The sequence below is a fragment of the Cryptotermes secundus genome, unplaced genomic scaffold (genome assembly GCF_002891405.2).
Source record: "Cryptotermes secundus unplaced genomic scaffold, Csec_1.0 scaffold99, whole genome shotgun sequence".
Classification (NCBI taxonomy): Eukaryota; Metazoa; Arthropoda; class Insecta; order Blattodea; family Kalotermitidae; genus Cryptotermes; species Cryptotermes secundus.
The window spans coordinates 3,589,657-3,604,187 of NW_019725842.1; the positions used below are offsets into that span (position 1 = coordinate 3,589,657).

General features: G+C 43.7%; 3 protein-coding genes across 4 annotated transcripts in view; 2 read left to right on the forward strand and 1 right to left on the reverse strand.

Moving 5' to 3' along the window:
- The window catches only part of LOC111863632 (cilia- and flagella-associated protein 53), a 43,306-nt gene extending 40,431 nt beyond the window's left edge, over window positions 1-2,875 (reverse strand). The window contains exons 1-2 of one of the 2 annotated variants that reach the window (XM_023850126.2): window positions 2,801-2,875; window positions 1,303-1,401 (exon numbers count right to left, since the gene is read on the reverse strand). In XM_023850126.2, coding sequence (XP_023705894.1) covers window positions 1,303-1,392 — 90 coding nt within the window. In that variant the 5' untranslated portion in view covers window positions 1,393-1,401; window positions 2,801-2,875. Of the gene's footprint in view, window positions 1-1,302; window positions 1,402-2,800 lie in introns of those variants that run through there. The other variant, XM_033751138.1, reaches the window with a different exon arrangement.
- The window catches only part of LOC111863636, a 525,149-nt gene that overhangs the window by 88,013 nt on the left and 422,605 nt on the right, over window positions 1-14,531 (forward strand). The gene's annotated exons all lie outside the window — the stretch shown is intronic.
- LOC111863633 (zinc transporter ZIP1) overlaps window positions 5,902-14,531 on the forward strand; it is a 24,665-nt gene continuing 16,035 nt past the window's right edge. Inside the window, exon 1 of the mRNA XM_023850127.2 lies at window positions 5,902-7,361. Within this exon, the coding sequence (XP_023705895.1) occupies window positions 6,164-7,361 (1,198 nt within the window). The 5' untranslated portion in view covers window positions 5,902-6,163. The remainder of the gene's footprint in view (window positions 7,362-14,531) is intronic.

The following is a 14,531-nucleotide window of genomic DNA, read 5'->3' on the forward strand; positions in this document are numbered from 1 at the left end:
TCTAACAGAAATGAGTACCAGGAATTTTCCTGGGGAGTAAAGCGCGGCCGGCGCGTAAGGCTGACTTTCCTTCTTTTTTTTTTTTACTCCACAGCTGGGTCTTCTTAGTGGTTTCTTCCCTTCAGGTTTTCCAAAAAAAAAATAGTATACTTTACAAGTATTGTGGGTGCCATTTATGGTACAAGCTCTGCCCAACTCATTTTCCTTGATTTGGCCCTTCTAGTAATATCTGGTAAAGGTAAAGATAACGGTAGGTAAAGCTACCACTGTAACAGTCCTTGGAGATCTATACGGTTCTGAGACGTCAAGATTCCCACATTTTCTAGACAGTCGGCTCACTGTTGGCGGTAAGGTTGTCAGCTTTAAGTACCGGCCGCCCTTTACACCCCAGGAATATTCCTGGTACTCATTTCTGTTGGAGGCTGAGTCGACCCCAGGCCATAGTGCGTTTGGAAGGATTAGGACAAATGGGCTCATCGGGAATCGAATCCGCGACCTTCCGTCCTGTAGAACAGTGCCCCAATTAACTATGTTACTGATAATGAAACTTCTCATTATTCTCTTCTTTCAGGTCTTCTCTTACATTCTCCCACTTAGGTTTAAATAATCGAACTGTTCTCTTTGGCCTCCTCTCAAACATCATCGCGTCGGTTTTCACTGCACTGGGGATTCACAATTGCGACTTCTTTGTTACGATGCCCCTAGTCTGGAATATTGTACCAGTGTTTCCAAGAAAATTATTCGCTCCAGTTTCCATCTTGTTTTAGTGTGAAAGACCAAATTTCACACAAATACAAAACAACAGATAAAATTATTTATGGAATTTAGCGTTTTCAGATAATAGGTGGGCAGAGAAATGAAAAGAACAAGTAATATATCTCAACAGGGCTTTGTATCCTCTAAAGGTAATGTTGTCCCTGTGCTTAAATAATTAAGCACTACGGCATGAAGTCATATGGGGGGAATGGATGTTTAGATGCATATTTTCTTGACCTCGACACTAGTTGGAGGTGAGTGGTCAGCTTCATGGCCCAGCCGCTTTACCACCGGCGAAAGAGCCCCCAGCTACCCACTTAATAGAGGGCTGGGTGGGCACCAGCGTCGGTCTGGACGACGAGGAGGAGAGAAATTCTTGACGCTACCGAGACTCGAACTCCGACCCCTCGGTCGGCACCCCGTAGCCAGTCGCTATACCGACTGTGCCATCCCGCCCTCTGTATCCTATACTGTTGAAAGAAAACAGTTAAGTAACCCCACACTCAGTCAACAATATACTCGTACCACTATGATCGCAGTACTTACGATTGCAGTCTGGCACGGCTTCGTACAGGTCACATTTCGCCTTGCGAAGCCTTGGTCAGGCTTTGTGTAGGACAGTGGCTGGCCGAACATCGCTGATGCCTGCAAGCAGAGAAGTGTTTCCGTAAGCAGCACGAGGAGCATCTAGGCTTATTGTGAACAATGCAGAATTTGGAAGTAACTGCATTTAAGTGAAATATTTGAAGCTTCGCTCCATTTGGAGGAATTTCTTCTGCCTATCCTGGACAACCGCAGGATCTGAGATAGCTCAGTCTGTATAAAGACTAGGTTACGCACTGGACCACCTGGTTTCGATTCTCAGCAGGGCCAAGGGTTTTTATCTTAGTAAACGGCGTCCAGATTGGCATTGGGACCCACCAAGCCTACTGTTTGTTACTACGGACTGGACTAACTGGTTTCGATTCCCAGAAGGTCCAGGGATTTTTATCTTTGCCACCACCTCCAGACCGACACTGTAACCGACCTAGCCTGCTGTCTGTTAGAGATCGGGAGCTGTTTCTTGCAGGTAAAGCGGTCGGAAGGTGAAGTTAATCACTCGCCTGCACATAATGCCGAGGTTAAGGACGCATGGAGCTACAACTCCATTTCCCTCATATTCATTCGTAAGTTAATGGAGTACAAGGACAGCTTTACTTTAGCATTTCCTTCACTCTGCTGCTCTGTATTCGAGAGGTCCCGACTGTTCTGGGGATTTTCTTGAGTTCTTTTAGACCCTTCAGTCACACGACAAGATAATACATAATATTAAGCTACTCCTGCTTCCATCCACGTCATTTCTGAGATTTCTGTGGTTTTCTTCAGTTACTTCTGGAAAAGGTAATAACAGTGCCTCAGATTAAGCCACTACTGCCATATTCCCAGAATAACGCTGTGCGTATAGCAGCTGGGTACGGGCTGGACGACAGAGAGGTCGGAATTCGGATCCCCGTAGGGTCAAAATTTTCTCTTATCCATGTAGCCCAGACCGTCCCTGTGGTCCACCCAGCTCCCTATTCAGTGGGTACCGTGGAGCTCTTTCTCCTGGGGTAAAACGGCCGGGGCGTGAAGTTAACCACTCACCTCCAACTAGTGCCGACATCAAGAAGACGTGGGTCTACACATCCACTCCTCCATACGTCTTCATGGCATAGTGCTTAATTTGTTTGCCTTTTATCTTTTACTGCTTCATTCCATTCTTTAAGATTTGCTGTTCGTTAATGACCCCCAAACTGGACTTGGGTATATTGCTTTAAGGTGAGATTTCATTAAAGATCTACAGGCAAGCTATTTATTTCAGGCTTTTAAATTCTTTCATTACGCATGCTTATGTCGCTTTCGTAGAGTACAAACTACCAGTAAGCATAATCATTGCTATTTTTGATCTGATTACTGCTATTAACAATCTATTTAAAACGATATCTATGCACTTGTGACCGACAATCTTAGTTAATAAAATCAGAACACAAATTCTGATAGGAAAATTACAGTTGTATATACTTACAGTTAGCAATACGATGGACGTTTCTGTCTCTCTGTGCTAAGCTACCATCTGTTCGCCATACTTGTTGACTTCATGTTGCTATGGTTACAGACGATCCGCCGAACAGCTGACGCGTACATAAAGGGGAAGGGGTTTGAGCGATCGATATAAAGCATAGGCCTTATAGGTTTCAGTTAATCAGGTAGTTTATTTTTGTTGCTAAGATTCCCACCTCTGTATATCTGCTAACACAAACAGGAATATGAATATTTATGGGGCCTATTTTCTTCATATCAGCAGTGGGAGGGCTGGTATTAACAGCTAGCATTGCTTTAAATTATATTATTAGGAGCTCAGCGAGCATGATGAGTATCTATAGACCATTACCACTGCCTGCAACACGAGGGAGGATCCAACGGTAATATCCTATCAAGATTCCAAATATAAGAACTGGAAGACATGGTGATCAGATTTGCGGTTATCACATTGCAGTCTGCGGAGATGTGTCACCGTGTGATAGGGTGTCTTGAGAACCCTGCTGCATCAGTATTCTGGGCAGGAGATAGAGGCAGCGGGATTTCCCGAAACATTGGTACCTCTCACAGCCCCAAATATCGTAATCATTATAATAAACATTCTAAGGTTCTGAATTTTGAACAACCAGGGCTCCCGAAATACTCTTTCTCACGGGAGAGTTATCGAAAATTGATGGACAAGTATAACTGTCTTCCATTAAACAAACTCCGAAATTTGTTGTCTGTGGATTTCATTAAGTGGCCAGAGAATCTGCGTTCTTTCCCCTAGAGTTCTACGTATAAAACATTGCGTATGTTAGGTCATGCAGAATCTTGCAAGCTACAACATGAACATTCGTATAGGTCATTGTTCAGATACGAGAGTTTATATTTTTTTCTCGTTACCGATCCTACCACAGCACTGCTTAGAGGCGCTGCGAATGACGAAGAAAATCCTACGTTAGGATATCCGTCTTCAGTTGGAAATTCAAATCTGAGACCTATCTAACGTGAACTGCTATCATTTGTAAGATTTCACGGATTTCAGGTTTTCACGGAGGTGACTGAAGAAAGACGTCTTCTGGGCTACAGCCACCTGCTCACACTGGTTCCTCGCTCCGTGATTTTTTCGTTTTTTCTTTCTACCCTGAAAATTAAGGCGATCCGTTCCTCCGAAACGTCGGTTTATACGATATCTACACGGCGCCACATCCCAGAAGACGGTATTCTGCTACCATTTGTTACTTACAGCTGTGAAGATCATATGTACTTACTGTTGAATGTTCCAGTGGCGCATTGTTCGCTTGCGGACTAAAGCTACGGCGTTTCTTTGTTTCTTTTTGCTTTGAGTGGCGCAAAATCTAACTGCTATACGCATTTGAACGACAATCATATAAGTTGTATAGCTCATACCTAAATGTGTGTAGAAAGATTCGATTGTTTCGTTGCTTTGCACTTATATTGCCAGGTCTTGGAAGTGCCGGATGACGTTACAGTTCAATTTGTTAACTCATAGAACGTCTCCAAATTCCACAAAATTTAAATCCGTCCTATTGCCGTGTTTCGAATGAGCTTACACGGTCAGTGACTAAACCCCAACTGTTGCAGTCTTTGGATTTACTGTGACAAAAACTGGTAATATCTGGTCTGTAGTATCACAAGGTAACCTGCAGTCAGTCTTCGACCAATGCACAGTGCGAATTGAAAGCCTCGATACAAAATAAAGGGGTTATATTCAGTTCAGATACTGGTAGGAATTTGACTGGATTATATATAAAATTTGTATTTTTAATATTCAGAATATAAATTTGTGTGTGTGGGCGTGTGTGTGTGTGTGTGTGTAGCGCATCAACTGAGCTGATAAAATCCTTTCATCTATTCATGTTCTATACAATTTATAGTAGATTCGTTCGAAGTCATGAAGCCGTTCACTAGCTTTTAAAATACGTATCCTTGCGCCAAATGGCTAGCGTTTGTTAGGATGCCTACCATTCGTTCTGTACTCGCTAGCGATCAGGGGAAGAGGGAAAGCTATGCTGTCGTCATCAGGCATTACGCATTTCCGTGAGATAGTCACTAGGTTAGCGATCGGTCGGAAATGAGAAAAGTCCTGAAACAGTCATCCGGTTCTGAAAATCCTTGTCTTTTCTCTGCAACCTACAGGAAACTAATCTTGGAAGAAATATGATAATTGGCATATAAACAAGCATTTAAGGCGTAACTGTAACGACTAGCAGTAGACTACGTGTATATTACCTCTGCCAATATAGTGAGTGGTTTAGGGTTGGACGACCGTAGTTGCATTCTACACAGGCCGAAGTTATTGTCTTCTCCATCACGTCCAGACCGGCTAGTTCCTACAGTAATAATAAATTACAATTTACCACTTCACCTTCATCCACCTCAATGACCTAGTCAGACTGTTCTTAGTTAATTAAACACCACGCCATAAAGACGTATGGCTGAACAGAAACATAGCTCCACGCATTCTTAATTTTGTGCTAAAAGAAATGTTAGCTTATCTTTCAGAAAATAACAACACACAGAAGCCATTTCTTCGTCATATTTTGCCGCAAGTACGTTGTGTAGGTTTTAAGTTTTTATAGATCCATACTTTTAAATGCCACTGTCGCCATGGGGATAGCAGTTGTATAATTTCCTACGAAAGCCGTCTCACACATGTGTCTAATTCTGTTATTCCGAATGAAGTGAGTAACGCAAAAAGTAGTAGCCCCACCACATTTTTATTTCTTATAATGACAATCATCTTAAGGCGAGGGAAATAATAATTAAGATATTTTAATTTCCCACGGCAGTGAATTTCACATAACGGTCTTCTGAGTTATGATGCTTTACAATCACAATGCTCCTTCCTTCGCCAAAGCACAAAGATATGCATCTACCCTAATAACAAAGACAGCGGGCTTCTGCGAAACCTTGGTAAACACTGTGCCAGAACCCAGACCACCACAATCTGAGAAGTAATTACGGATATTGTCGTATTTCAGACTGTCGTCAAACGTCCTAGGGCGCGTGTGGTAAAATCGCATAGTAGCCCAAAATATTCCTTCAGACACTGAAGAAAATCGCAAATAATTCATTCAAGGTAGCCCGGCCCTCTCCAGAGCACGAATGGAGAACGTGCCTGAACTGACAGACGAGACCATACAGCGAATGCGGCCTGCTCGATCACGTAGCCGGAGACCAAGTTTCGCAACGCAGCAGCTGGAGGACCCGTTAGCTACCTGGCCAGGAGGTCACGTGAGGGTATGACGTATTGTGCTGCACGCTGTACTGACCGACTGCCTGTCAGTTTACTCCACGCGACGAAGTGTGCAGTGAAGGGAAGAGTAGGGATGTTGAAGTGAACATGGAACTGGTGTCCACCAAGATCGTGGTTCTGACACTGCTGGGAGTTATCCGACTGTTCTTCGGCTTGGTGCCGCTCAAGATCACGAAGAAGCTGAAGTTGTGGGGGGAGAGCGGTGTGTCAGATCAGCTAGTGGAGCGGCGTCGTGCCCGGGTGGATACTGCTATATCGCTGGGTCTCTGTTTCGGCGGCGGGGTTCTGCTAGCTACATGCTTCATCCATATGATCCCTGAAGTCCGGGAGTCCCTGGAGGTTGTGAAACGCAGTGGCTTCAGCGTCATCTCCCACGATACCAGTTTCCCTTTCGCAGAACTTCTCATCTGCTGTGGCTTCTTCCTCGTCTACGTGATAGAAGAAATAGCACACCGTTTGTTTGTTCATTCAGATCGCAAGGAGTTCTGCGTGAGGCCATCTCTTCAGTACTGTTCTACCGCAGAAACAGAACTCAAGAAAACTGCAGACAGCACCGAAGACAAATTTGGGTTCCATAATGACGCAGATGCGCCACTTTCTGCTAAAAGTCGTCAGAGGTCAAGTGGTAAGATAGTACCAGCGTCCTCTCAAGTACATCTAATCGCGTCGTCCCTGTCCCTGGAACACTCGCACTGCGCCACACTGCCTCAGCAGTCGACTGTGATTAATGTAGGAAACTGTCACCCTTGCGATGGGAAAGCCACACCTGAGATGCCACATCATCACCACAGTGGCTACGCGTTGGACAGCCTCAGTCAGGAGTCAATGGTTGGAGGGCTCCGTAGATTCCTGGTGGTCGTGGCCCTCTCTTTCCACTCGGTGTTTGAAGGCCTCGCTATAGGGCTGCAGCACACCCAGCGTGACGTGTGGTATCTCTTCACTGCGGTATCCATTCATGCGTGTGCTATTCTTTTCTGTATAGGATTGGAGCTAGTTACATCGGGCATCCGTCTGTTAAATCTTGTGTTATACGTTGTGATACTGTCCCTCGTATCACCGCTTGGTGTGGTGGTCGGTATTTTGGTGACTGTGGACTCTTCCACCGAAGGCCCTGTTCAGGATCTCGTAGTAGCTGTAATGCAAGGCATAGCAGGTGGAACTATTCTCTACATAACTTTCTTCGAAGTGTTGGATAGAGAAAAGAGGAAGGAAACTGGGTGCGGTATCATCAGACTAGTCTTCATTCTCGTTGGCTTCTCCATGATGGTTGCACTTCAAGCACTAGGTGAGTAACTCGTTTCGACGTGCTGACGTCTGCATTCATAGTCTCCTTTTAATTCTTTTGTCACATGAGTCAGTAATGTGACACTTATTCAAAGAGGAAGATTAGTTCGAAAACCTGAGTGAACGAGATCACTTGCTAGACATAGGCATAAATGGGAGAATAATATTAAAATGTACTTGTTTTACGGGGCGTGAAGCTGACCACTCACCTCCAAATACTGCCGAGGTCAAGAAAATGTGTATCTATACATCCACTCCCCCATTTGTCTTCATGGCGTAGTGCTTAATCAGTTAAGCACAGGGACAGCACTACCATTACTTGTGTAGGGGAAAGAGTTTAACTGGCTCAGGATACGTTCCAATGACAGGATATTGTAAATTCTTAACCAGATAAATAACTGTTAACTTTTGAAGAAAATTCTTCCTAAAGGGTCTGTAGGAGAGCCAGACCAAAAAAAACTCAACTCTGTGACTTTAGTCCGCAAGCGAAATACACCAACACCAACCGAGCGACCGCCGCTTGTCGGCGAAGTTAGTGATCAAAGTGCAGTATCTGTAGGAGAGCAGAGATAAAAACTCATTTATGCAGAACATTACAAAACCGAAAATTACCGAACTGGTTGGTCTAGAGGTAACGCTCTGTACTTGTATTCTGGAAGTGCTCGGATCGAATCTCTGCCGAGACACTGGTTATTCTGACAAGTTTCCGTGGGTTTCCTCAGTCCCCCTGAGAAAATGCTGGGATAGAACCGCAGTTAGGCCACAACCGCTTTCTTTTAAGTAATTTCCAATTCATCATTCATCTCTCATCCTAGCATCTGACGTTATATGTTCTCAATACTGGAAGCGTAATTAAGTAACCCACAAAAAGAACTGAAAACTAAATTTGCATCCAGCAGAATTTTGAGAAACATTTGCGTGGGTCTGAAACTTATCTCCATTTTTCACGCAGTCTGTACAGGACATTCCAAGGTTAAATGACGTGCAGTAATGTCTCATAAGGTATTCGAACTCGTGATCCTAATGTTGGAGCAATACAGTAAGCATAGGCCGCAGCATAACTCAAGCGGTTAGTTGCTGGCTTCCCACCGCGGCGGCCTGGGTTCGATCTCGGGTCTGGTCAAATGGGATTCGTAGTGGACAAAGTGGCGCTGGGGCGGGTTTTCTCCGAGTACTTCGGTTTCCCCCGCCAATCTTCATTCCACCAAATTCTCCATCATCATAATCACCCGGGACAGGTACAATAGTCCAATCAGTGGCCGCCCTGCCGAGTGGACCCTGTTGGACTCCACCCCCCCACTAAGCGAATTTAAAAAAAAAATACAGTGAGCACTGCAGTTTCTGCCAGTCACAGCTACATACTGCTGAGCGTTACATCAAACATACATCTGTCTCATTCACATTGGCTGGAGACAAACACGAGCATTCCTTGGGAGAAGTGGGAATTCTTCATAATAGAAGGGAGAAAGATTACATTTTCCTTGTATTTAATTACTTAAGCACCACGCCATGAAGATGGATGGAGGAGCAGGGTGTAGCTGTCGGCAGTAGAGGGGGTGAGTTGTCAGCTTCACGTCCCTGCCGTTTTACTCCCCCCCCCCCCCCCCCCCGCNTGGTACGCGTTAGGTAGGAGGCTGGGTGGACAGTGAAGCCGGTCTTGAAGCTGTGGAGAAGAGAGATATCTCTTGCCTCTACCGAGAACCGAGTACAAGTTCCTCGACCTTTCAGCGTATTGCGTTGTTGAATGAGGTATGCCGGCTCCCCAATGTAATTCTCGGTAATAGGTGGTCTAACCTTCTGATTTAGTAATTTTCACTCCCATGAGAGTAAGAAATGCATTTGTTCCTAATCACAGTGTCATAAAACGTGTCTATCGCGTCGCGCAGTTTTGCTGTGGTGGTTAAATGAGGTAGAGTGAGCAATATGCATACAAATGTATTTCAAAACTGTGGCGGGAAGTACTCATAGTAACAGATCGCTTGAAGGGATCTGGGAAGGCGCAGTTAATATAGGGAACACGCTGTGGGTCGGACGACCCGGAAATCGGGATTCGTTTCCCTGCAGCGGCAGAGCGTCCAGTCCGATTCTCCGCCCACTCCGCTGTCAGGGCTGTAGGGCTGACCACTGCTTCGTCATCCAGTCTCGAATTAAGAACGCGACGATAAGTGCCCCACTCTTCCAAACGGCTTCAAGACTTGATGATTCAGTAGACATGGGGAGGACTTTACATCATAAGAGGCCATTTTGAAGCGGCTGGTGTAGATTGTTGCAAAATTCCCCATTTTATCCATCCGTCCATGCCTCTACAGCCCTTTTTTTTGGGCCTTGGCCACTTTTTCAATTTCTTTATCTTTTACACCGACGGTAGGACTCCTTGAACGGGGCATCAGCCCGTCGCAAGGCCGCTACCTACACACAGGACAGCACAAACACAGAATAAACTCACACAGACATCTATGCCTTTAGTGGGATTCGAACCCACGATTTCAGCGTTTGAGCGAGCGAAAACAGATCATGCCTTAGGCCGCGCGGCCACTGTGATTGGGAATATTCTGTATTAGCAACATACATATTAGAAGATAAAAGTATTAACTGTAGGTTGTGATAAAGTTGTTGGAAATATTGCTTCGATTTTTGGTCTGGATGCCAGTATTGTACAATATTATTATTTATTATTATTATTAGAGGGGGTGGGTTTCCCCATGCACTTAGACCAGTTATTGGTCCATTGTGCGTCCTCCTTTAATTTCTACTGTCCCCAATACCCTACCGGTACTGGTGCGTGGTATCAGCCCCGTTCAGCCAACGAATTCGGCCGTCGGTACCTGATATTTCCTCCATTTATCAGAGGCATTGGAAACTACTTGGGCGGAAAATTGTTGCCTAATAATTTTGCTCAGAGGTTTCCTAGAGACATGAGGATCTTTTACTTGCCGTAAATCTACGACACGGGACCCACGGCTTAAAGTCCCTCCCGGAGGACTTGTTCCCTGAAATTTTCCGCCCTTAAATATTCTACGACTTCCGCCGGGTTTGAACCCGCGTAGCTTAAGTCATGAGGTGGGAACGTTACCCCTAGACTACGGAGGCCGCTTATTGTACAATAAGTTCTCGTGTTTTTTCTGTAATCCAAGCAAGTGTTGTGTTACTACTTTTAAATAGGTCACAACCCTTTTTTTTTTGGTATCGTTTCCAGATTGTTGTTCTCAGATATCCTTTAATTCAAAGGTGTGTAACTTAGTTGAGATAAAGTTGTTATGAAGAATATTAAACAAGGGGGATTTCCCCGTGAGCTGAATATCTCTCAGCTACTCGTTACTAACTCTGTATCATAATGTGGAATAATCCGCGACTGAATTTACTTAGCGGCTAAGAAACGCTGAGTGCGCTCCTGTATAGAATGTCCGTAATATCCTTGTCCATTTTGTTATTGTGCAAATCACGAACTGATTTATCTATTTGTGTAATTTTCTTTCAACTCTCCTCTGACTCCTCCTGTTGGTTCATAATAACGTATGTACTACTATAACAGATTTTTGTCCGTTCTTTATAAATTATTTTCTGCAGAATAAAATATAAAAAATCTGCTTTTAATTTAGTCAAAATAGACGAGGACGTTACGGACACGTGTTTGTTTTCAGTAAAATAGCAAAGACATTGTTATATTCGTGTGAGCGACCTTTCCTGTCAGCATAAGTCACCGCCTTCTTCCTACGAAACATGACGTCCATTTAACTCTTCCGTCAAACCCAGCATTTCTTGCTAAATTGCCCCTGCGACCTGTATTCTACGTCTCTTTCTCTCTATATCACTGTAACTCTCATATATGTACTTTTCTCAGAATTCGTTAATATTTCAAATTGTTACGCATTTTGATACTACATCACTCTTGGCAAATATACTGTGTTCACTTATTTATTTGTCGATGCTGTGCTGGCTGAAGGTTTGTGTGGCAATGAATAAAGAAGAATGATGGCGTGGTGAGGACTTGAGGTTATGCGAACTTTACGTTGTGGTCTTCTGGGTCACGGCGCCATGTTAGAATGTGGGAAGAGATGATGCCGTATGCCAGCAGACCTCAGTAGGAATATTCACCGGTGAAAAAGGATAAAATTGCCCTGTGATTAACCGATGCAGTACGACGCCATGAAGGTGTATGGGGGAGTGAATGCATAGACCACGTATTCTTGACCTCAGCACTAATTGGAGGTGAGTGGCCAGCTTCACGCCCCGTCCTCTTTACCTCCGGTGATAGAGCCCCCGGTACCCATTGGATAGGAGATCGCGCGGGCCCCAGAACTGGTCTGGACGACGTGGAGAGGATAAGAATCTTGCGCCTATCGAGATTCGAAATCCAACCCCTCTTCATCAACTCATACGCAATCTTGACGTCATATTGTGTTCTGGACCTATAGCATCGTGTTGTAATCTGGGAGATCACTGTGTCATTACTCAGAAGATCTCAGTGTTAAACTTCACTGCTGTGGAAAGCTTAAAATCACACACGATCTTGAAACTCTAGGATATTGCATGGTGTGCAGTTTTGGGGATAATGGATCCATAACCCAGAAGTCCACAATGTGACTCATCACTGCCATGTAAACCTCAGAGAATTGCAACCCTAATCGTATTTTGGGACACTTCGCAGTATTTTCCTCAGATTTTGATTTAAAACTTGAACGTCCTCAGAATAAGGGATTTACAGAGATTCAAGAACGTAACCTCTAGAATATAAAATAGGCCTCATAACCGCTATATCATGACGTTAGTCACTCTACCATCAGGAAAGCGAAAGTTGAACGTTCTTCCTATAGGTAAAATAAATACAAGGATGAGCTGCATAATGAACTTAACCCCTTCCATTTTGGTTTTTACTTAATAATTGTTCTCTCGGTATAATTTCCGCTGCCTAAAGCCCAAAGTTTTTACTGCTGAGAAATAGTACGACACGTTTCTATCACTCGTATAAAATGTTACATAAATTCGCTTAGGGGGATCAGATATTTAAATAAAATATCTCGTGATAATCCTGCAAAACGATTTAGAAAGTGAGTGTTCTATAATTCCTCTTAATGTGCCACTGGACATGCAAACTGTGTAATGATGAAAAAGAGACGAGCTTTGTAGACTTTGTACTGTTAGCATTTCCTACAATATAGCAGAAGTGACAATATTTGTTCAGCTTTTTCAAACTATGTTCAAAGAGCAATTACATGACGTGACTAGTTCTTCTCTTTGCGCATGCTTTCTGCAGTGTTGGTACTCCTGTTTTCTTAACAGATGATAATAACTTATATTCTAGACAACACTGGAAACGTGTGCTCCAATAAAAGGTAAAAGTAAAGCTATCCCTGTAACAGGCCATGGAGGCCCATAGGGTTGTGAGACGTTGAGAGTCCCACAATATACCACATCGGCTCACAGATGGCGATAAGGTTATCAGCCTTACGCACCGACCGCTATTTACTCCCCAGAAATCTTCCTGGTACTCATTTCTGTTAGAGGCTGAGTCGACCCTAGGGCCATAGTGCGGCTGGAAGGATTAGATCAATTGAAAAATTCACCTCATCGGGGTTCGAACCCGCGATCTTCCGGCTTGTAACATAGTGCCTCAACCACCTACGCTATGGCGTACCTCACATGTGCTCCAGTATCGTACAAATATACTTATTTTATGTTTTGCATCGGTCAACCTGATTGGAGCTGTTGTTTAAAATTTTTACAGATATAAACCAACGCAGTCTGAATCTTTCGAACAAATAACAAACTCGTGATCATTAAACTGTGAGTTCAAATGGCAAATATTAACTGAGCCCGATGTCAGGTGAAAGAGATTCTAAGATAAGGAAGTACCAACTACAGAAGCCACATGTATCCGCTTGTGATTGAAAGATTTGATTAGGAAATTCATATGCCTGTTACGTCGTACAGAGGGACACGACTGAATTCTACCACAGGCCGAAAGCTACAAGCACTGCTGATTTTCCGAAATGAAATAAAGAAAAGTATCGGCTTGAAGAGGCGTTCTGACAGATCGAAAGTACTATCGCATGTTACTCTAAGCAGTAGATTAACAATTTCTTAATCAGTCCATTATGTTTTTCTTGGTTGTCAGGTCGCGTGAGAACCTTGGCCTCCTTTACAGAAATTGTTCATTCTCCTTTCATCCTCATCAAACATTAGGTTTCTTAACATATATTGTTTCCCGAACTGAAGCTCTTAGCCTCACCCCCTGCACGCAGTCTCGAGAACCATGGACCACCGTCTGGTCCCTCTCCTTCAGCATCCGTAGCATAGATGGTTCTACCGAAAGCTTACGCTCCCGCTAACATATATTTCTGGATGTCAAAGACATGCAATTCCCTACCACGTTAAGATGGTAACCCAAGGGAAGTAATCAGTCCACTAAACTGCTAAATTTTGGTGGAATCTATGTATGCATGTATATTCCTTCTCTTTTCTTTTTCTTGGAATATGACGTAATGTCAGTGGAAAATAACTCCTTCTTTAATTTTAACTAGATTCTTTAATTTTGTTTCCTACGTAAATCAGCTGTAAAATTGTATTTAAAAAACATTGCGACATGGCACCTGAACGCGGGAAGTGTGCAGTAGAGAAACACAGCAGAGACGTCTGTTGCTAGACAACGGCTAGATGAAACATTTTCTCGAGTGTTACGCTGTCAATGAGAATACAGACCGTTCTGGGCAGTGGGTTTAGTTTCCACGGTCTTATAGGCGTGTCCGGGACAACGCAGACTTCAGCAGCAGAATGGAAACCTTAGAGCCAGTGTTCTATACTCAGTCCGATATTCAGATCTGCAGATGCAGAATTAGAACGTTCCAAAAGATTGAGGGTTGAGGGTGGAGCATTCAATATTTTCAGTGTTACCAAGTAACGACTAGTAAGTGGACATTGATGATTTCATTTTGTGTGTTATAGTTACAGTACTTCTCAGAGTGTTATGTACTTACGACCTGTGAGTATTCAATAAATCAATTCGTCAATCCAAACCCCGTCTACGAGCCACTAATACAAGTGACAATACCTGTATACTACGTCTCTGTGGAAAATCATCCTTGACTTCAAGACATATGTTTAGGCAAAGTTTGTAACTGATGTGATCCATAAACGAATAACTTATATTCGGAGATAAGGCACATAAATTGGA